This window comes from Eretmochelys imbricata, chromosome 1, assembly GCF_965152235.1.
Source record: "Eretmochelys imbricata isolate rEreImb1 chromosome 1, rEreImb1.hap1, whole genome shotgun sequence".
NCBI classification, from domain to species: domain Eukaryota; kingdom Metazoa; phylum Chordata; order Testudines; family Cheloniidae; genus Eretmochelys; species Eretmochelys imbricata.
The window spans coordinates 338,577,291-338,596,453 of record NC_135572.1 but is presented as its reverse complement, the minus strand read 5'-3'; the positions used below and the strand labels follow the sequence as shown (position 1 = coordinate 338,596,453).

At 43.1% G+C, this 19,163-nt stretch overlaps 1 protein-coding gene across 1 annotated transcript in view; it reads right to left on the bottom strand.

The window, feature by feature from the left end:
* Positions 1 to 19,163, bottom strand: part of CD36 (CD36 molecule (CD36 blood group)) — a 75,291-nt gene that overhangs the window by 15,067 nt on the left and 41,061 nt on the right. The window contains exons 3-6 of the mRNA XM_077807871.1: positions 7,440 to 7,600; positions 5,445 to 5,589; positions 3,476 to 3,655; positions 1,906 to 1,997 (exon numbers count right to left, since the gene is read on the bottom strand). Coding sequence (XP_077663997.1) covers positions 1,906 to 1,997; positions 3,476 to 3,655; positions 5,445 to 5,589; positions 7,440 to 7,600 — 578 coding nt within the window. The remainder of the gene's footprint in view (positions 1 to 1,905; positions 1,998 to 3,475; positions 3,656 to 5,444; positions 5,590 to 7,439; positions 7,601 to 19,163) is intronic.

Here is a 19,163-nt window from a genome sequence, read left to right as displayed (position 1 = left end):
GGACTATATGGACTTAAACACGTGCTTCATGAGTATTCACTACCAAAAACAAATTTTCTAGATGAAAAATATAAACAATATCTAAGAAAACAAATGGAACGGAAAATCTCTAAATTTCCATACAACCCAAACAATCCTTCCACTAGTTGTTCTTCTTGTAACTCCCTGTGAGAAGGCCTGACGGATCATATTATTTTGGGGAAAAAGGAATAATAAAGATTGCTGTTAGACACAAAATCCCCATATCTTCTCAGAAATGTCTCTTGTGACAGTGCATTAGAGCAGTATTTAGATGTATGGACATGGACAGAATTCACAATAGTTATGTTAGGATATAGATATTCAGGTCTGTCTATAAAGGCCTATACTCTAAGAATTTAGGTGTATTCTTATCACTTGGCTAGTTATAGAGGTATTAAAGAAAGAATCAAAATCACTGTCTGCCGGAGTAAGGGCCTTCTCTTACTGTGACAGTCTGAGGCCCTGTTCTTAGGCTAAGGCCTTTGGCTAAGCAACAGAGGCAGCCATAAGCTGGGAAGTGAATGGTTACATCCTCACGTTCCAAACTAGTCACATTGAAATAAGGTGCTATTGGGCTGTTAGGAACACAGTCCTGTCCTGATAGTGCCTATCAACTCCAGAGAAAGGGAACTGCCTAGAAAATGTAAAAGGAAACTTAGTTTGATAGCATCCTGTCTGGCAAGAACTCGCATCAATAGCTGGGATGTGAAATCCTCACTTCTGTATTGTTTTGTCATTATAGTTCCCACTTTGCTATTGTTTGTCTGTATAATCTCTGTCTCTTTCTGTGATTGTTTCTGTCTGCTGTATAATTAATTTTGCTGGGTGTAAACTAATTAAGGTGGTGGGATATAATTGGGTTACATAATCATGTTACAATATGTTAGGATTGGTTAGTTAAATTTCAGGAAAATGATTGGTTAAGGTATAGCTAAGCAGAACTCAAGTTTTACTATATAGTCTGCAGTCAATCAGCAAGTGAGTGGGTGGGTGTGTGTGGGGAAAATGGGAACAGGGAATGGGAGGTGGGGAAATTGGAATCATGTTTTGCTAAAGAGGGAAATGGGAACAGGGAATGGGGGTAAGGAAACTGGAATCATGTTTGGCTAAGGGCAGGAATGGGAACAGGGACACAGGTGTAAGGCTCTGTGGTGTCAGAGCTGGGAAGGGGGACTCTAAGGAAGGAAACTGGAATCATGCTTGCTGGAAGTTCACCCCAATAAACATCGAATTGTTCGCACCTTTGGACTTCGGGTATTGTTGCTCTCTGTTCATACGAGAAGGACCAGGTAAGTAAGTGGGTGAAGGAATAAGCCCCCTAAGAAGTTACAATTGACTTCTCCAGTGCAGGCAATTCACAAGGATCAGCAGATTAATCTGCCCCCTCCCGCCCCCCGATTTCCTTTACCAGGTTTGATTGTAATGGATGATGATCACTGTCTAGTGTTGCTATGACTTTCTAACTTTATTGGCTCCACAATGAAGTAGTTACTTGTTCAATGCTTTGAAGAAGGTGCAAGAATAGAAAGCAGTGCCAATTTCTTTTGGTATTTTTATTTGGCCAAACTGTATTCAATCATATCCTGTGAAACCAGTGGAATAGGGAAGGGATTAATGGGATCCAATCACTTGCAAGCGAAAACAGCAGCAACTCATTAGATTACACGATCCATAACTCCCTGAAATTCAAGGCCATAACGAAGCCATGGTGGACTAAAAGAGAGAATATGGTTTTGCTGACCCTAGACCTTATCCAGCATTCACTGAAGTAAATGAGAGTCTTTCCATTGAGTACAATGGGCTCTGAATCAAGCCTGTAATGTCTTGTATAGAGTCACGCATAAAGAATATGCACATTTCTCTTATAAACAGTACTTATGGTACCTTTTGTTTTTATAGGATTGAATTATTGCAGTTTTGCTTATGTCATCTTTCCCATTAAAGACTCTGTACTGTCCATCAGATGTGCCATTATACTGCAAAAGACACAAGAACAGAGAACAACAGTTTAGTTTTACCGCTCTCAGGACTTTTAGTGAGATCATATATGTATAATCTTCCTTTATGTTCTTAACCTCTACGGACTTTATGCTTTCTTCTCTGTGCAAACATCAGGTGTGGGGTTTTGTCCTAATACATTTTGGAGTTATGGTTGGGATGGAGATTTTCATGTTTGGAATCACCGATTTGTTAATGCTAATAGCAAACAGAAACTAAGAACCTGATTCAGCAAAACACTTAAGCATGTGCTAAACTTGATATACATGAATAATTCCATGGGAACTTAACTAGCCTCAGTTTAAGCACTTGAATTAAGTGCTTTGCTAAATCGGGGCCTAAAAGGTCAGATCCTGGCCCCAGTTCATAGGTGCACTAGTGTGGAGAGACGGTATTTCTTATTATCTAAGCAGCTGGGAAAGATTCCAACCAACTAAGTGCTAGAGGAAAGACTAGGAAGGTGGATCTCTTCCCATATCTATGAGTGCCAGCCCATCTGGCTAATACAAATTTTGCTGTCTGCTGACATGCTTGCTGGGTATCTATCTTTCTCTCTGCTGCCTCATAGTAGAGAAGCAGACAAATACATAGTAATTCCCAAAGGTATTCTAGCGACAGGACATTTTCTCCAACTCTAGCCACCTACACACTTATCCTTTAAATGTTTGGATGGCTTAGACTTATGCCACTCTGCCTCGCTGTCCCTCCCCTCCCACCCATGACTGTGCCATGGTGTAACAAAACAGAAGAGAGCACATTCTGCTGATTTTATCAGGTACAAGAATGCCACTGAGAAGCTCTCTGCCCCCACTTCCAAACCATCGTCATCAGAGATTCCATTCCTGAAACAGAGTCCACACACACATGGACGCTTGCACAGAGTCCCTGTGACTCCAGTGGGACTCTGTAAAGAAGCAGGGTCCACATGTGGGGGTATTTCTGCAGGATCAGGATCATATGGAATGGTGTTGATGCTCTCCAGTCACTTCCACTGATTATGGCCATCTCTTTCCTCTTTTTGCTTCCCACGAGAGAATGTCGATATCTGTGAATAGTGGGACATATTAAGGTATGTCTACACTGCGTTTTCAAACCCCGGGCAGCGTATCTCAGAGGAAAGGCCAACTGAATTGGAATTGCACCACGGTGATGAAAACAACGGTGTAGACAGTGACACTCTGGCTGCAGCTTGGGCTCTGAAACCCAGGCCCCTTCCTGGGTGTCAGAACCTGAGCTCCGGGTCAAGCCCAAATGTCTACACATTTTAGCGCCCTAGCACAAGCCCCACAAGCTTAGATTTTATGGACCCGGTCTCTGAAACTCACAGCCGCAGGTTTTAAAAGGCAGTGCAAACTTACCCTTAGATGCTATCTCCCTAAACTGCCACTGTCAGGTTGTCCAAGTCTCTTTCCACAGGATATTCACTAAAGGTGTTTCTCCTTACAGATTTACTTACAGGGTAGAAGACACCAATTGTTCGCTCCACAGGAAATATCACTTTCTTTAAGAATGGGTCTTCGTAGCCCCAAAGAATTTCTTTCACACTTCTGGTTTGTAGCATGAACGATTTAGATGACTTGATCCATGTATTTAGCAATATCTGTACAAAAGAGTTTTGATACAGGGCAGGTGCGGCCTGCAATAATAATAACAACAACAGTTAGTATAATCTGGCAGACACATTCAGTGCCAAAGAAGATGTATTCATTATTATTATTTATATATGTGTAGTGGGGGACAGATTTGGACTGGGACTAATGAGGCTGTGAAGTGGAGTAAGGCAATATAAGGAGACATTTCCCTAGCCCTCTGCACAGCCTGTCCAGAGCTCAAGTTAAGACATGAGGCATAAGAGCAAGATGTTCGGATCACTGCTCCCACACTGCAAGAAAGCAGGTGGGACGGGTGCACAGGGGGTTCGGGACTGGGTAGAGCTTTCAAGTTAGCTATGCTTTGTGGAATTAGGGCCTTGATATGAATTTAGGTGCTTAACTTTGTGCATACAGGTTCAAAAATATTAGCCTTGATTAACATTGCTAAAGCACCTGGAAGCTCTCAATTGAAAGGAGTTATGTTTATTTAATTTGGAATTAGAGCTGGTTTTAAAAAACCCACAGATTTGTCATACACACCCAAATATTGTCTCATTTTGGTCAATAAACATTGAAATTCAAACATTTTCAAATGCAGAATATAATCATGCTGTTACTAGCATTATAATTACAGGAGCTCCTCAAGGTACCAAACAGCATGAAGGCCTCTTTTTTAAAGTGCTGTATAAAGACATAGCCAGAGAGTCCCTAGTAGCTTGCATAGGTAAGACAGACAAAGGGTGGGGGAAACAGAGTGTTGTTATCTCATTGCACAGATGGGGAACTGAAGCACAGAGAAATCAAGCGCAGGTCACATAGACAGTCTGTAGAAAAGTTGGAAATTAAACCCACATCTTGACAGTGCCAGTCCAGTGCCTTAGCTACAGGACTATCATTTGACTCCTGATTCTTCCTCTCTGAATTGCACAGCATCAAGTGTACTAGTGTTTGTAATAATAATAATAATTAATAAATGGTAGTTGTTTTAATAAGGGGCCATTTCATAGCATCAGTTTTAAAGCAGTTCTGCTTAAAATCTGGAGACAAGATAATAATGCAAAGTATCTGTCTTAACTCAAGATAATTCAGCAACAAAATCAAGAGCCAATACGAACATGCATTTATAGCTTTAGTCAAAGCTGAATGTTCTAATGATACGAAAATACACAAATAATTCAGGCAGACAAAATCAAGTAGATTACCACTTTACAGATCAGGTCCCAGGCTTCTTGGGCAATATGCTTTTTCTTAAAAGGACTGTGATCTCAACAGGACTGGATGGCTCAGGGGACATTACCACATTGGCACTAATTGTAGTAGGGAGGCCAAGTATCGAATGAGCATGGGATATGTTCCAGCCTCTCCCTCCAGAGCAGGGTTGAGGAGACCGCCAGAACACTGTGTAACACCCGCAATGCACTGCTTGCACTGTATCTTGGATAGAGCAAGAACGCCAGTCTCCAAGATAATCAGTTTAATTTCACATTAAAACTGGCCAATAAACTCCTCTTACCCTTTGTGAATAAATCCCACCTGAAAGGTTTTGCTGCTGGCTTTGTGTTTTGTTGACACTAATCAGTCCCTAGGCCTGACTTGCATTGACTCTAAGAGCACGGTACATCAAGAGTGTAAAGGAGCCTTAAATTACATGGAATACATGCCCACTATCAAGCTGCTTTTACACTGCCAGAGTGGTGCAAAGAATCGAGCCCCCTGTGTTTTAGGACAATGGAGCCCACCCTGCAGTTTTGTTATTAGCTATAACTTCTCTCCTTTTGCCCTTAATCCTTCAATACCCAAGCTGGGATATTATTGTTTCCTTTCTTTACTTACAACAACAGCGAGATTGATGCATGTAAAGGTGTCGTTTTCTGGCCCAACTGACATTTCAGGCTCGAAGCGAGCAACATTTGGCAGCATATAGGACACGGTGTAGTCAGGATGTTGAGTGATATTTTCTTTGGGTAAATATCGCATCCTTAAAATACAAAAAACAAAAACAAAACCGAAGCATAGTTTAACGTTGATTTTAGAGCCATAGGGCTTACTGGACATGACGAGAGCTGGTTTCTCTTGTTTGAAACGTTGTTGAAAAGTTTTCCTGAGGAATTTCAAAACTTCCTCAAGGAAAATTTGCACCATTTTCCAACCTGCTGTAACCGTGACAGTGAAAAGATTGTAAAGATGTTCCTTTTGGGGAACACCTGCACCACAGCCAGAGGTGTGATAGCAGCATGTATAGATATACCAATGCTGTCTTTAATCTTGGTAGCTTGGGTACCAATAGTAGGGAAGACATGTCAGCACTGGCTTCGTTGTGGACTAGAAGCCTGAGTAAGCACCCATGGTCCCAGGTGGGCTTATACACCTCTCACTGAAGCCCATGCTGTCCTAGTTTCACTGCTATTGGCATCTGTGCTAGCTAGATTTAAGCTAGCTTGGGTATACCTACACGTGCTGCACACAGACACCCCAGTTGCACTGTATATACAGGCTTAGAATTCCAGGAGTATCTGTGAAAATACTATGGCTCCTGTGAATACCATTTTTGCCTCTTCAGTAATTTCCTCAATGCATGAGTAGATAGTCCCCCGCCACACACACACTATTTGGATGGCAACAAATATTATTATGCAGCTCTTCAAGTTTTGATCTGAATTAGTTGGAATTCATCATATCATACGTTGTTCAGGTTCTCTGATTGGATAAACCTCTCTCATGTGTTCAGGGAGGTCAGTAGAAGCTATTATAATTTGTTTTCCTCAGCCATTATGTTGGAGGGAGAGAGAGTGTGTCCCCAGAAGACACTGAGGTGGAAGAGGCCTGTTGCCTGTAGTGAATTGGACATAACGATGTGACTAAAGTTTAGGGTGACCAGAGGGCAAGTGTGAAAAATCGAGACGGGGGTGGGGGGTAATAGGTGCCTATATAAGAAAAAGTCCCCAAAATCGGGACTGTCCCTATAAAATCAGGACATCTGGTTACCCTACTAAAGTTAATTATTTACTTACATACTTTGCTGAATAGGGATGAGCTGCTGAATCTGGGCCTTGGTAAACAAACTTGGGAAAAGGAATATTTTGGTGGTTTAAGTTTTGCAGACTACATTAACAGTACTTGTGAAGCTTCAGGGCCAACATTTTAGCTACAGATACAACAGCATTGCCAACTTTCTCAATTTTATTGTGAATCTCACCATAACTGATGCTTTTCTTAAAGCATTATATCCCGGAGTTATATGAAGATGTGAGAATCCCAGTGGTCTTTTTTTTTTTTTTTTTTTTTCAAAAGAAAGCTTCTAGCACTGACGGTTGCAGAGAAAAGCATGGAAATGGGACCCCTAAAGATTCACAAACCAGGAGACAAATCAAAAGAATGCAACATTAATTATTTTTTACATTTCTTATGGTTTTTAAGCCAACCTCATGATTTTAGTCGTCCTTATTCTGGATATGCTTGGTGTTAGTAATACTACAACAGGTATATCCACAAAGTGTGGATGCCCCTGTTATGCTTATAAATCCCCAAATGCTTTCAGGCCTTGATCCAGCATGCCTAATCCCAGGCTAAATCAGGGCATCAAGCAAGCTTTCCCACATGAAAATCATATTAATTTGCATTTCACCTCTTATTTATATGTGCCTTTACCTAATTTGTGCACGTGAATGTAATGTGGTTGTGTGTGCAATGGGTGTATGCAGATTTTAAGGCATACCTGTTATGTCTGTAGCTCTTTCTCATGAGCAGTGTCTCATTCAGAAGAACTTTCAGTAACTTTTACAATACTCCTAATATGACATATAGCATATTTTGAAAGCATTTGCCTACCTGTATGTGTAAGGTCCAATTTGTTTGAGTATTGGCCGTGATCCATTGTTCATCACTTCCAGAGGATTTTGCACATCATAGAACCAAAACTGCCTGTAAACAGGACTCCCTGGCACAACCCAGTTTTCGAAAGCTATTGTACCATTTTCGATGACATCTTCCTGTAAGCACAAAGTGAAACTAAAATTAACCACAGCAAAATCGTTGCTCTCAGCATTCCAGGATAGAAAGGAATGATGTTAGGGCAGTAGCCTAGGACACAGGTATTGAACCCCACTTTCCCTATTCTGCCTCAGACTTCCTTATGATCTTGGGTAAGTCACTTACCACTCTCTGTGTTTCTGGTCCCCAGCTGTAAAATGGGGAGAATAGTACTAAGTCACAGAAGCATTGTGAAGTTAAACATAAGATAATGAGGCACTCAAATATAATAATGATGAGTACCTAAGGGTATGTCTACACTGCAATTAAACACCTATGGCCAGCCCGTGTAAGCTGACTCGGGCTAAGGGACTCAGGCTAAGGGGCTGTTTAATTGCAATGTAGATGTGAGCAGTGATGAGCTGCCAAAAGCTGAAGAACCAGTTCCTTCACTCGCTCCGGGTCTTCGGCAACACTGAAGGACCCGCCGCCAAAGTGCCGCCGAAAACCCGGAGCCAGGGAAGGACCCGCTGCCGAAGTGTCACCGAAGACCCAGAGCGACGCCGGGTGAGTAAAAATTAAAAAGGGATTCTCAGGGGAGCCTCCTCAGCCGACAGCTCAGGCGGGCCGGACAGGACAGTCCTGTGGGCTGGATGTGGCCCGTGGGCCGGAGTTTGCCCACCGCTTTAACAACCGGTTCTAAACCAGCTTCAAAATTTAACAACCAGTTCGTGCGAACCAGTGTGAACCAGCTCCAGCTCACCACTGGATGTGGGGGCTTGGATTGGAGCCCAAGCTCTGGGACAGCCCCCTGCACAGTGTCCCAGAGCCCTGGCTTCAGCCCATACATGAATGTCTACTCTGCAAATAAACAGCCCCTTAGCCCAAGCCCTGCAAGCGTGAGTCAGCTGACACAGGCCAGCCATGGGATTTTAATTGCAGTGTAGACATAGCCTAAAATAGGCAGATTAGCCTTTTGTTAAACAGATGGGAAAAAAACCCAGAATCTAGCAACATGTGATAGTAAAGTATCTGCAAACGAGTAGCAAAAGCCATTTCATCATTCATATGAGGCTTGTGGCAACCATTTCTGATGAATCTTTAAAAACAGTGGTCTGGCCAGACTATGGAGTCAGATGTACATGAGGATATAATCTGGTCACTGATGTAAATCATCAAGAACCTGATAGAACTCCCAGTGAAGTCAATGGGAACCTTACCATTGACTTTAATGGGAGTTGGTTTAGGTTCCAGTACCCCATCCATTGAGTATTCTGGACAAGAAAGTTTAAAATATGACCAAACTATCCTTAGCATATTGTTTAAGAATATCTTTACCTGTGCCTATTGTTCAGTGAAGGAATCAAGCTCTAGATATTCAGTAAATTATTTTGCATATAGCGAAGACAAAACTACTTAGCAAAGAGCTGACTGAATTTTCAGCTTGGTCACTGAACCAAAAAATAAGTAACAAAAAAATTATTTTGGGTCAACCCCAAATGGATTATTTTCCTGCAATATTAATTAGTAAATTTGCAGCACCCCCACTAGCTGTAGAAACTAAAATGCTGGCATCAGTTCAGAGTGTTGTAAAAGAAAGAAGGGGCTTTTGGGTTAAACTTCTCCAGATTTTCTTTGCATCACAATTTTTTCCATTTTGAGCTTGCCCAGCACAAACCAGAACTGCGTAAAGAAAGAGTGGCAGCCATTAGGAACCACTTCATTTAGAATTTGCCTTAGAGAGTGCTACATAAAGAAGTTGCTTAAAATAACTGCTTTGTGTAAATACAGCCGGTTTGTACTCTGATACTCTGATTCCTAAATACACTGGTGATAGTTTAAAAGCCTGGGCCTGCTGTTTGAAGCTCTGCAGTAATTTATGTGCACAGATATTTGTGTGAGAGGGAACAGAAACGCAGCAGCAACAGATCTAACTTTTCAGATTGTGCTCTTGCACGGAGAGTCTGAGTCAGTGAAAAAACAAACAAACCCCAAAATAAAAGAAAACGGAGCCTTTAATATTGTGCAAGCCCCAGAAGGCCAGGGATGCTGGCACAGCAATATATTAATCCCAGGGAAAGATCGACCTTCCATTATGAGGCCATTTGCAGGAGAGGCAGGCCAGCGCATAGGCAGCTGAGGGCCCTGAGATTTCAGTAGAACACCAGTTCCCAAGGGAGGACCTTAAGGTTAATAATTGTCTTCATATTCTTGGGCAGGGGGGAAAGTGGGGAATCCTGGTTATGATGTTCACAGAGAGTTCCCCGTATGACCAGGAGAAAGGAGTTCATGTAAGCGCCGTACAACTCCCTCTGCTCAGAATCGAGCTGTTGCCTGTATTCATCGTCCTCTAGGACTGGAGGTGATCCACCTGTGGGGATTCAGTGCTGACCCCATATATACCTGCCATTCTTTTCATTTGTAGAACAGATAGAGCAATGGTTTACAAGCATTTAGTGCTGAATGGTCACACTAGCCCTCCCTGGCCCCCAGGAGCTAGGTACTCTGCCAACTTTGCAGAAGGGTAAACAATGGCAGAAAGGTTAAGTGACTTGACTAAGGCCTGGTCTATGCACAGTTTTTGTACTAGTATAACAATTTCAGAGAGGGCTGTGATCATTAAACTAGTACAACCCCTGCTGTAGTCACAGTTATACCAATATAATGGTACCTGTACCAGTATAACTAATCCACTAGGAAGGTCGTACCACTCTCATTATACCGTATAGTTAAAATAGTCTGATTTTTGTCTAAAGAGATTGTGTCAGAGCTAGGATTAGAATGCAGGAGTCCCTTGCTTTCAGCCCCATGTTTACTACACAATGCCAAGCTACTTCTCATGCTATTAGGCTGTATCCAAGAGGCCACATTGGCTTTGCCACAGCCTCCAGCTAAGAGAAAGCTGGCAGAGGTTCTAGTCCCATAAAAGGCTGGCTGTGGCTATATCATCACTGCCAAAAAAGGCATGTTTTTGACCACGGGATAACGAATGCACCTTAGCTCTCTTGCTGTAAAATCCTAGTGGAGATAAAGCACCTGTAGTTTTTGCCATGATATAGCTCAGCGAACGCAACACTGTATGTTCACCTATATGTTCAGTAGGTCTGAAAATCCATCCCTGTGTGGCTAGAGGGAAAGGGGGAGTTAACAAAGCAGAAAACGTTAATCTTTTGTTTACAATGTTTTGTTTACTGTCTACATCAGTTTGTATTTTCAAAGGAGCCTTTGCAAGAAAAGAGCTAGAGATTTCTTTTTTTAAATGAAAGCTGGGATTGTCCTTTACATTCATACCCTCTCAGAACTGGGGCTAGAGGGCATGGCTGGGGACTTTGCAGATCACAGAGACCAGCTCACCAGATTCTCCATTGTCTTGTTTTCTTGGCTGGCCTTTACAATGAAATGTCAGACAGGGACTCCAGGCTTTGGCTATAGCCTCGGTAGTTTCTTCTATCTCTCATATTTGTCAGCTCAAATTAGGATATTGGGAAATCAAGTGCAACCCACAATATGCTTTCCAGCGAGTCCTTCACTCGCTCCGGGTCTTCGGCGTCACTTTGGCGGCGGGTCCTTCAGTGTCGCCGAAGACCCGGAGTGAGTGAAGGAACTTGCTTGATTGCTATCCATGATAAATGGATGAGACTCCACAGACTGAGATAAATTCATATACTTTAAGGTCAGAAGGGACCATCATGATCATCTAGTCTGACCTCCTGCACATTGAAGGCCACAGAACCTCACCCACCCACCCCTGTAACAGACCCATAACCTCTGGCTGAGTTAGTGAAATCCCCAAATCATGATTTAAAACTTCAAGTTACAGAGAATCCACCATTTACAATAGTTTAAACCTTCAAATGACCAATGCCCCACGCTGCTGAGGAAGGAAAAAAAAAACACCCCAGGGTCTCTGCCAAGTTGACCCACGGGAAAATTCCTTCCCAACCCCAAATATGGTAATCAGTTAGACCCTGAGCATGTGGGCAAGACCCACCAGCCAGACACATGGTAAACAATTCTCTGCAGTAACTCAGAGCCCAGATAGTTTCATATAGAGGAGGTCGGGAAATGATAATTTTTTCTTGCAAAAACTTTCAATACAAATATATATATTTTTTCTTTTCGTGCACAATTTTCTTGGAAAATATTTTGGGTTTGCATCAAAAAAAACCCAGACTTTGAACATTCTTATTTAAAAACTAAAACCCAAAATTTTTTGATGAAAGCTGATTTTTTTCTGCAAATATTTCCATTTACTCAAGAAGCCATTTTCCCCCCCAAAATACATTTCAATGGAAAGTTTTTGACCATTTCTAATATCATATTTATTGATTATAGTGTGTTGAACGCAAGATTTAATGCTTCTGTAAGGTACTTGTCGGAGGATTAAATTCTCTCCATGGCCTAAATGTGAAAAACCAATGGGACCTTCACTCACTTACTCCTAGATTGAACCTACCTCTTTTATCTCCACCTTCCATAGGTTAGCTAGCAGAGGAAAATACAGGGAATTATGAGAATCAAAAGTAATAGGGATTGGCTTCATTTTGAAGCCTCACAATAATCAAATTGACATATTTGGTGATGAAAAAATTAAAACAAGGGAAGTTGCTGTTTGGCAATATCTCCGAACAGGCCGCCAAAAGATGCTGGTTTCTGGGCAGCTCAGGATGCCCACATTGTGAGCACCTCAGGCTGTAGCAAAGCTACCATTGGCCTATCTCAGCTTTGTCACACACCTGGCCATTTTATGAGTATATCGGCTGCCTTGTGCAACGGAAAATGTGCATTCAAAATTCTGTAAAACTACATAAAATATATTCCCAGGGAAAGACTAATTCTCAGGGCTATGTTTTCTACCTAAAAGTAGTTTGCCTTAATTATTTACTACTTTTAAGTGATGACGACGATGATGAGGCTTATGTAGATTAAAGTCCTTATTCAGGCTTTATCAGGACAAATTGTGCAGTCCTTTTTCAGTCTCTGCATGTGAAAAAACTTCTATTGGAGTCAATGAAGGTTTGTTATCAGTTAGGCCCTGACTACACACTGCAGGATTAGGTCCCTTATTACTACTTATTATGTATAGAGCTGTGTGTGGCTCAAAGCCAGGAGTTTAGTTAGTATCACTGATATGGACAGGTAAGCAGGGCCCAATTCTCCTTCCAAATGCACTGTTGTTAATCAGGTGCCATCTCTTCCCACCGATATAAAAGAGAGGAGATCAGGCCTATGATAGATAATAGATAGAGAGTCAAACTGCTGAGTACCGTAATCATTATCAATGATCCGTTTATTGCTTCGGATGCAGGAAATTAACCTTGGCAATGTGAGTCTTGCACAGCAAGATGTAAGTGGAACACTTCAGTACTGTGTTGTTATGAGCCTGTGGCAGGCTGGTAGCATTTACCTAAAAGATGCCAACCTTTTATCAGGGTTATCCCTATTATCAGGAGTTGGAAGGCTAAGGAACATTGGATTCTACCAACTCACTGAGGCAGGTGATTTTACCCCCCGGTGCTTAAGGTGCATTGGTTAGAAGGCTGGAATTAAAGATTTTGCTGGCCTAAGCATCCCCTTAAAACAGCTTTTGAGGTGCTGAGTAGAGCTGCTAAGAAAAACTTCCACGGAACCTTTTTTCTGTCATAAAATGCTGTTCTGCTGAAATCAAAATGCTTTGCAAAATCCTGTCATTTCACCAAACCTGTAGGGATGAGGAAGGGACAAGGGAGGGAGAAGAAGATCCAATGACATCAAAAAAGTCTTGTTTAGACATTTTCTAAATGAGACATTTTCGTGTTCTGTTTTGAACTGACTTGTTTCATTCTATATTATAATGTAACATTTCAAAAGTCAAAAGCAAACACAAAACATTTTGATTGAGCCAAACTTTTTTTAAAAAAATCAGAATTTCTTTTGTGGAGAATTTCAAAATGTTTGCGCTTTATTCCTAACTGGAACAGAGCCAGCTTCCCAAGTCTCACAATCCTTCGTAAAATGGAACTTCTGTTCACCACACAAGCTCTCATGTTTGGGGGAACTAAACCAGAGCCCTACTGAGGCAGCGGCAGGTACCTTTAAAAGGGGAAATGCCCCTCTGTGTCAGCTTCACTGGAGCTGACTTGGAGTGGCACTGGATCTCAGCTCCTGCTTGGCTGCTGCTGCTGGTGTGTCTGTGGGAGTGCACGTAAAGGCACAGATCTTCTGAGAGCTATGCTGGGGGGTGACTGGGCCCCAACTGCATTGTTGCTGTAAGGTCCTGGCTGTGGCTGCTGTTTTTGAGAGTTTCCTGGCCACAGTAGCACCAGTACAGCTCCCAGACAATGAAGGGCTGGAGCCAGGCAGCCTGGGTGGAGATGCCCGCAGTAGGCCTCTGCCTAAAAAAACCACACCAGCCCTGGATGGGAGTGCACTATACAAAGAGAGGATCCAGGGTGTAGGCTAATCAGTCGGGGCTATGTGATGTTAGTTGTGAATGTTTAGAACAGGTGTGGGGAACCTACAGCCCGCAGGCCGGATACGGCCCGCTGCTTCATTTCATGCAGCCCGCGGCAGCTGTCCATGCCACAGGCTGGAAGCCCCAAGCCTTGGCACCTTCTACCCCTCCACCCTCCATGGGGCTGGAGCCACAAGCACCAGCTCACGCTGCTGCAGGGGGAAGCTGGGATTGCCAGGCCGTTAAAAGTCTGGCCAGGTCCACACAGCTCCCAGAAGTGACCGGTAGTCCCTGCTGCCCCCAGGAGCAGGGGCAATTTGAGACGCTCCATGCACTGCCCCTGCCCCAGCGCCGGCTCCTCAGCTCCTACTGGCCAGGAATGCGCAGAGCCAGGGAAGGCAGGGACCCTGCATTAGCCCCACTGCACTGCCGACCGGGAGCCACCTGAGGTAAGTGTCGCCTGGCTGGAGCCCGCACCCCAAACCCCCTCCTGCACCCCAACCCCTGCCCCAGGTCAGAACCTCCTCCTGCACCGTAACTCCCTCCCAGACCCCACACACGCACCCCAACCCCCTGCCCCAGGTCAGAACCCCATCACACACCCCAAGACCCTCTCAGGCCCCGCACCGCCACCCACACCCCAGCCCCCTGCTCCAGCCCTGAGCCCACTCCCACACTCCTATCCCCTGTCCCAGCCTGGAGCCCCGTCCCACACCCTGAACCCCTCATTTATGGCCCCACCCCAGAGCCTAGGGAAGCTCTGAGCCTCTGCGTCCTCCCATGGGCCAGTGGCCTCTGATAGAAAAGAGGTTCCCCACCTCTGGTTTAGAACCACTATATTTAGAAACACAACCAGGGGCAGGTCTACACTGTGGTTGGGAGTGAGCCTCCCAGGATGGGCAGACAGACTTGCACTAATGTCACTCGAGCTAGCCTACTAAAACTAGCAGTGTGGACAGTGCAGCTCTGCCAGAGACCCGGGCTAGCGACCTATGCACAGAACCAGGGGGTCAGGTGGGCTCGAGAGCCTGAGCTGCTGCCCAAGCCGCAACATCACCAGAGCCATTTTTAGTGAACCAGCTTGAATGGAACTAGCATGAGTCTGTCTACCCAGGCTGGGAGGCTCTCCCAGCTGCAGTATAGGCACAGGCCAGGGGGCATATAGTAAAGAGGTAAGCGTCCATGTAAACAGGAAATAAAGACAATCCTGCATTTACCCTGATTATAGTGTCCTGGATGCCTGCCATTTCTGCAGGCTAGGGCCCCTAGAGGCAGCAAAATCTGGGGAGAACGTTTAAGCTGAAGTTTGCTATTGTCATGTTTTTGTTAAAAAAGCTGAACTGCAGGAATGGTGACTTTTTGATTCCACGTATCGTGTGGACTTTGTTTTAAAGCAGGCTATGATAAGCACCTGCCCACAGATCCTTATCTAGGAGATAATGGTGGAGTTAGAGGTCAGACTACGAAGTGCGTCTGGTTTGGTTTATTATCCTCAAAAGTATTGAAGTAAAAACAAAAACATTTGAAATGGCAATAAATATGTTTAGTGAAAGTGAAGAACTGGCATGGAGTTAAATCCTGCAGTCTACTCAGGCAAACCTCATACTGACTTCAGTAAAGGCTGCAGGGTTTGGCCCAGAGGGCAGAAACACGTGAAGCACTGGCATTAGTCAGGCTTCTGTTCATGGCTTTATCTGTGTACCCCAGTCCAGAACAGCAAGACATAATTCAGCTGTTCTTGGCAAGGCTTGTTTAATGGTGTTCATTTGTGGAGCCAAAACTTTCCCATTTTATTCATGTCAAAGTCCTATTTGCTGTAATAGGATTTGTTTGGAGTGAACTGTATAGGTTCCTAGTGATTGCATAATGTGGATAAATGTCAATAAGCAGTTAGTTTGTGACTGTTTTATTCATCGTAGTTGTGAAGTGTCAGATCTCAACCCTCAGCAGCTGAAAGGGCAAGTTAATTTGTTAAACCATTGCTTCCTTAATCCCAGCAATAAGAGTTTAAGACAAATTAATTGAACCTGGATGTATATCAAATTACATCTCCCAGAGCTGCCATGAACCTCTACATGCCACAGGTATTAACACAGAGCTAGGATAGGCAGTGGTACTGCCAGTGTCTCCCCACCAGATCTGAGCCCAGTGTGAAAAACTTTCAAATAGGGATCTATAATTCTATTCTCAAAAGCAACGTTGTAAAAATAGCATTTTCACTCTCAGCAGTAAAGCTGGACAGAAAGTGACAATTCCATTTTCTGAAAAAAGTGTTGGTTTCAAAATTTGTTTTTGTTCCATTTCTAGAATTAAGCAGAGACATACATTTTTCATTTAACCCCCTCCCGATACCCCAAAACAGCAGAGATAACTAAAGACCCCCACAATAATGCAGTGGGTACGCCTGGGGTGTACAAGACCTAGGGTCACATTCCTACTCTGAATCATAAAGAGTAGGGATTTGACCCTAGATCTCTCACATCCCAACTGAATGCTCTAAACCACCAGATTGTTAGTTATTCTGCATTCCCTCTATTTTCCAAATATTCTGTCCTGAACCTGAGAAACTTTCCTGAAGAAATTTTCATCAAAACTGGTTTGACTGGTGATGATGATGCACAAGGAAGAAGGAATCCATCTTGAGTCAGGCTTAATATGAGTTTGCAGGACTAGCAGTATCTTTTCAATTTTCAACTGTGCATATTAGATGTAGAGTAATAATGAAAATGGAACCCTACAGTAGCATTTAATAGAGTAATTTTTCAGTTAGCCCCTGTAATTCAGTGTGGTGCTCTCTCTTAATCAGAGAAGCTGAATAGTGAAAAATTCAAGCATCTGAAACAAATTATCACAAAGAAATAATTCAGAAAGACGCTAACAATTATCTCATTTAAAATTCACAAGTTACGAATTTTAACATAAAGAAATGGAGTACTTGTGGCACCTTAGAGACTAACCAATTTATTTGAGCATGAGCTTTCGTGAGCTACAGCTCACTTCATCAGATGCATACTGTGGAAACTGCAGCAGACTTTATATATACACAGAGAATATGAAACAATACCTCCTCCCACCCCACTGTCCTGCTGGTAATAGCTTATCTAAAGTAATCGTCAGGTTAGGCCATTTCCAGCACAAATCCAGGTTTTCTCACCCTCCACCCCCCCACACAAATTCACTCTCCTGCTGGTGATAGCCCATCCAAAGTGACAACTCTTTACACAATGTGCATGATAATGAAGTTAGGCCATTTCCTGCACAAATCCAGGTTCTCTCACTCCCTCACCCCCCTCCAAAAACCCACCCCCATACACACACAGACTCACTCTCCTGCTGGTAATAGCTCGTCCAAACTGACCACTCTCCAAGTTTAAATCCAAGTTAAACCAGAACATCTGGGGGGGGGGTAGGAAAAAACAAGAGGAAATAGGCTACCTTGCATAATGACTTAGCCACTCCCAGTCTCTATTTAAGCCTAAATTAATAGTATCCAATTTGCAAATGAATTCCAATTCAGCAGTTTCTCGCTGGAGTAAATACTCACCAACGACCACATACCACACAACAGAACCACTAACCCAGGAACTTATCCTTGCAACAAAGCCCGTTGCCAATTGTGCCCACATATCTATTCAGGGGACACCATCACAGGGCCTAATAACATCAGCCACACTATCAGAGGCTCGTTCACCTGCACATCCACCAATGTGATTTATGCCATCATGTGCCAGCAATGCCCCTCTGCCATGTACATTGGTCAAACTGGACAGTCTCTACGTAAAAGAATAAATGGACACAAATCAGATGTCAAGAATTATAACATTCATAAACCAGTCGGAGAACACTTCAATCTCTCTGGTCACGCAATCACAGACATGAAGATCGCTATCTTAAAACAAAAAAACTTCAAATCCAGACTCCAGCGAGAAACTGCTGAATTGGAATTCATTTGCAAATTGGATACTATTAATTTAGGCTTAAATAGAGACTGGGAGTGGCTAAGTCATTATGCAAGGTAGCCTATTTCCTCTTGTTTTTTCCTACCCCCCCCCCCCAGATGTTCTGGTTTAACTTGGATTTAAACTTGGAGAGTGGTCAGTTTGGACGAGCTATTACCAGCAGGAGAGTGAGTCTGTGTGTGTATGGGGGTGGGTTTTTGGAGGGGGGTGAGGGAGTGAGAGAACCTGGATTTGTGCAGGAAATGGCCTAACTTCATTATCATGCACATTGTGTAAAGAGTTGTCACTTTGGATGGGCTATCACCAGCAGGAGAGTGAATTTGTGTGGGGGGGTGGAGGGTGAGAAAACCTGGATTTGTGCTGGAAATGGCCTAACCTGACGATTACTTTAGATAAGCTATTACCAGCAGGACAGTGGGGTGGGAGGAGGTATTGTTTCATATTCTCTGTGTATATATAAAGTCTGCTGCAGTTTCCACAGTATGCATCTGATGAAGTGAGCTGTAGCTCACGAAAGCTCATGCTCAAATAAATTGGTTAGTCTCTAAGGTGCCACAAGTACTCCATTTCTTTTTGCGAATACAGACTAACACGGCTGTTACTCTGAATTTTAACATATGCATCATTGCCACAAGTGTTGAAAAAACTGAAGGAGATTAAAAGAATGTTCTGGTCTAATCCAAAGTAAATACTTAATGTCCAGAAATCTGAGTATAGCTCAAGATTATATCAGTGATATATAGTTTATAATTACATGTTCCTCCAAGTTTCAATCAATTATAAAATGTTTGTGAAAATGTTTGTTGCATGATTTCTATCTCCTAAAATGTTGATAGATACATATGGTTAATTACCTAGAGAGATACACCAGTGTTTTTAGCTATTGTGTGGCTTCTTTTGTTCTCTGCATCTGAACAAAACTAGGTAATAGAACTAGTTGTAAAAATTCCAGGTTTTTTGTTGGAATTTGCTGATTCATCAAAATCAAAACATATTGTGGAGAAGGTTTGATTTTGATGAAATTCCTCTGGAAGTCAACCAGGGGTCCAATGGAAATGTGTCTTTCTTCCTGCCAGCTCACTCACCTGGTTCCTTGGAAGCTGCTTGGTGGGCTGCTAGGGAAGTTGATCTTCCAGGGCGTGCGGCTCTGGGACAGTCCACTATGTAAACCATCCCAAAGCCAGGGACCCT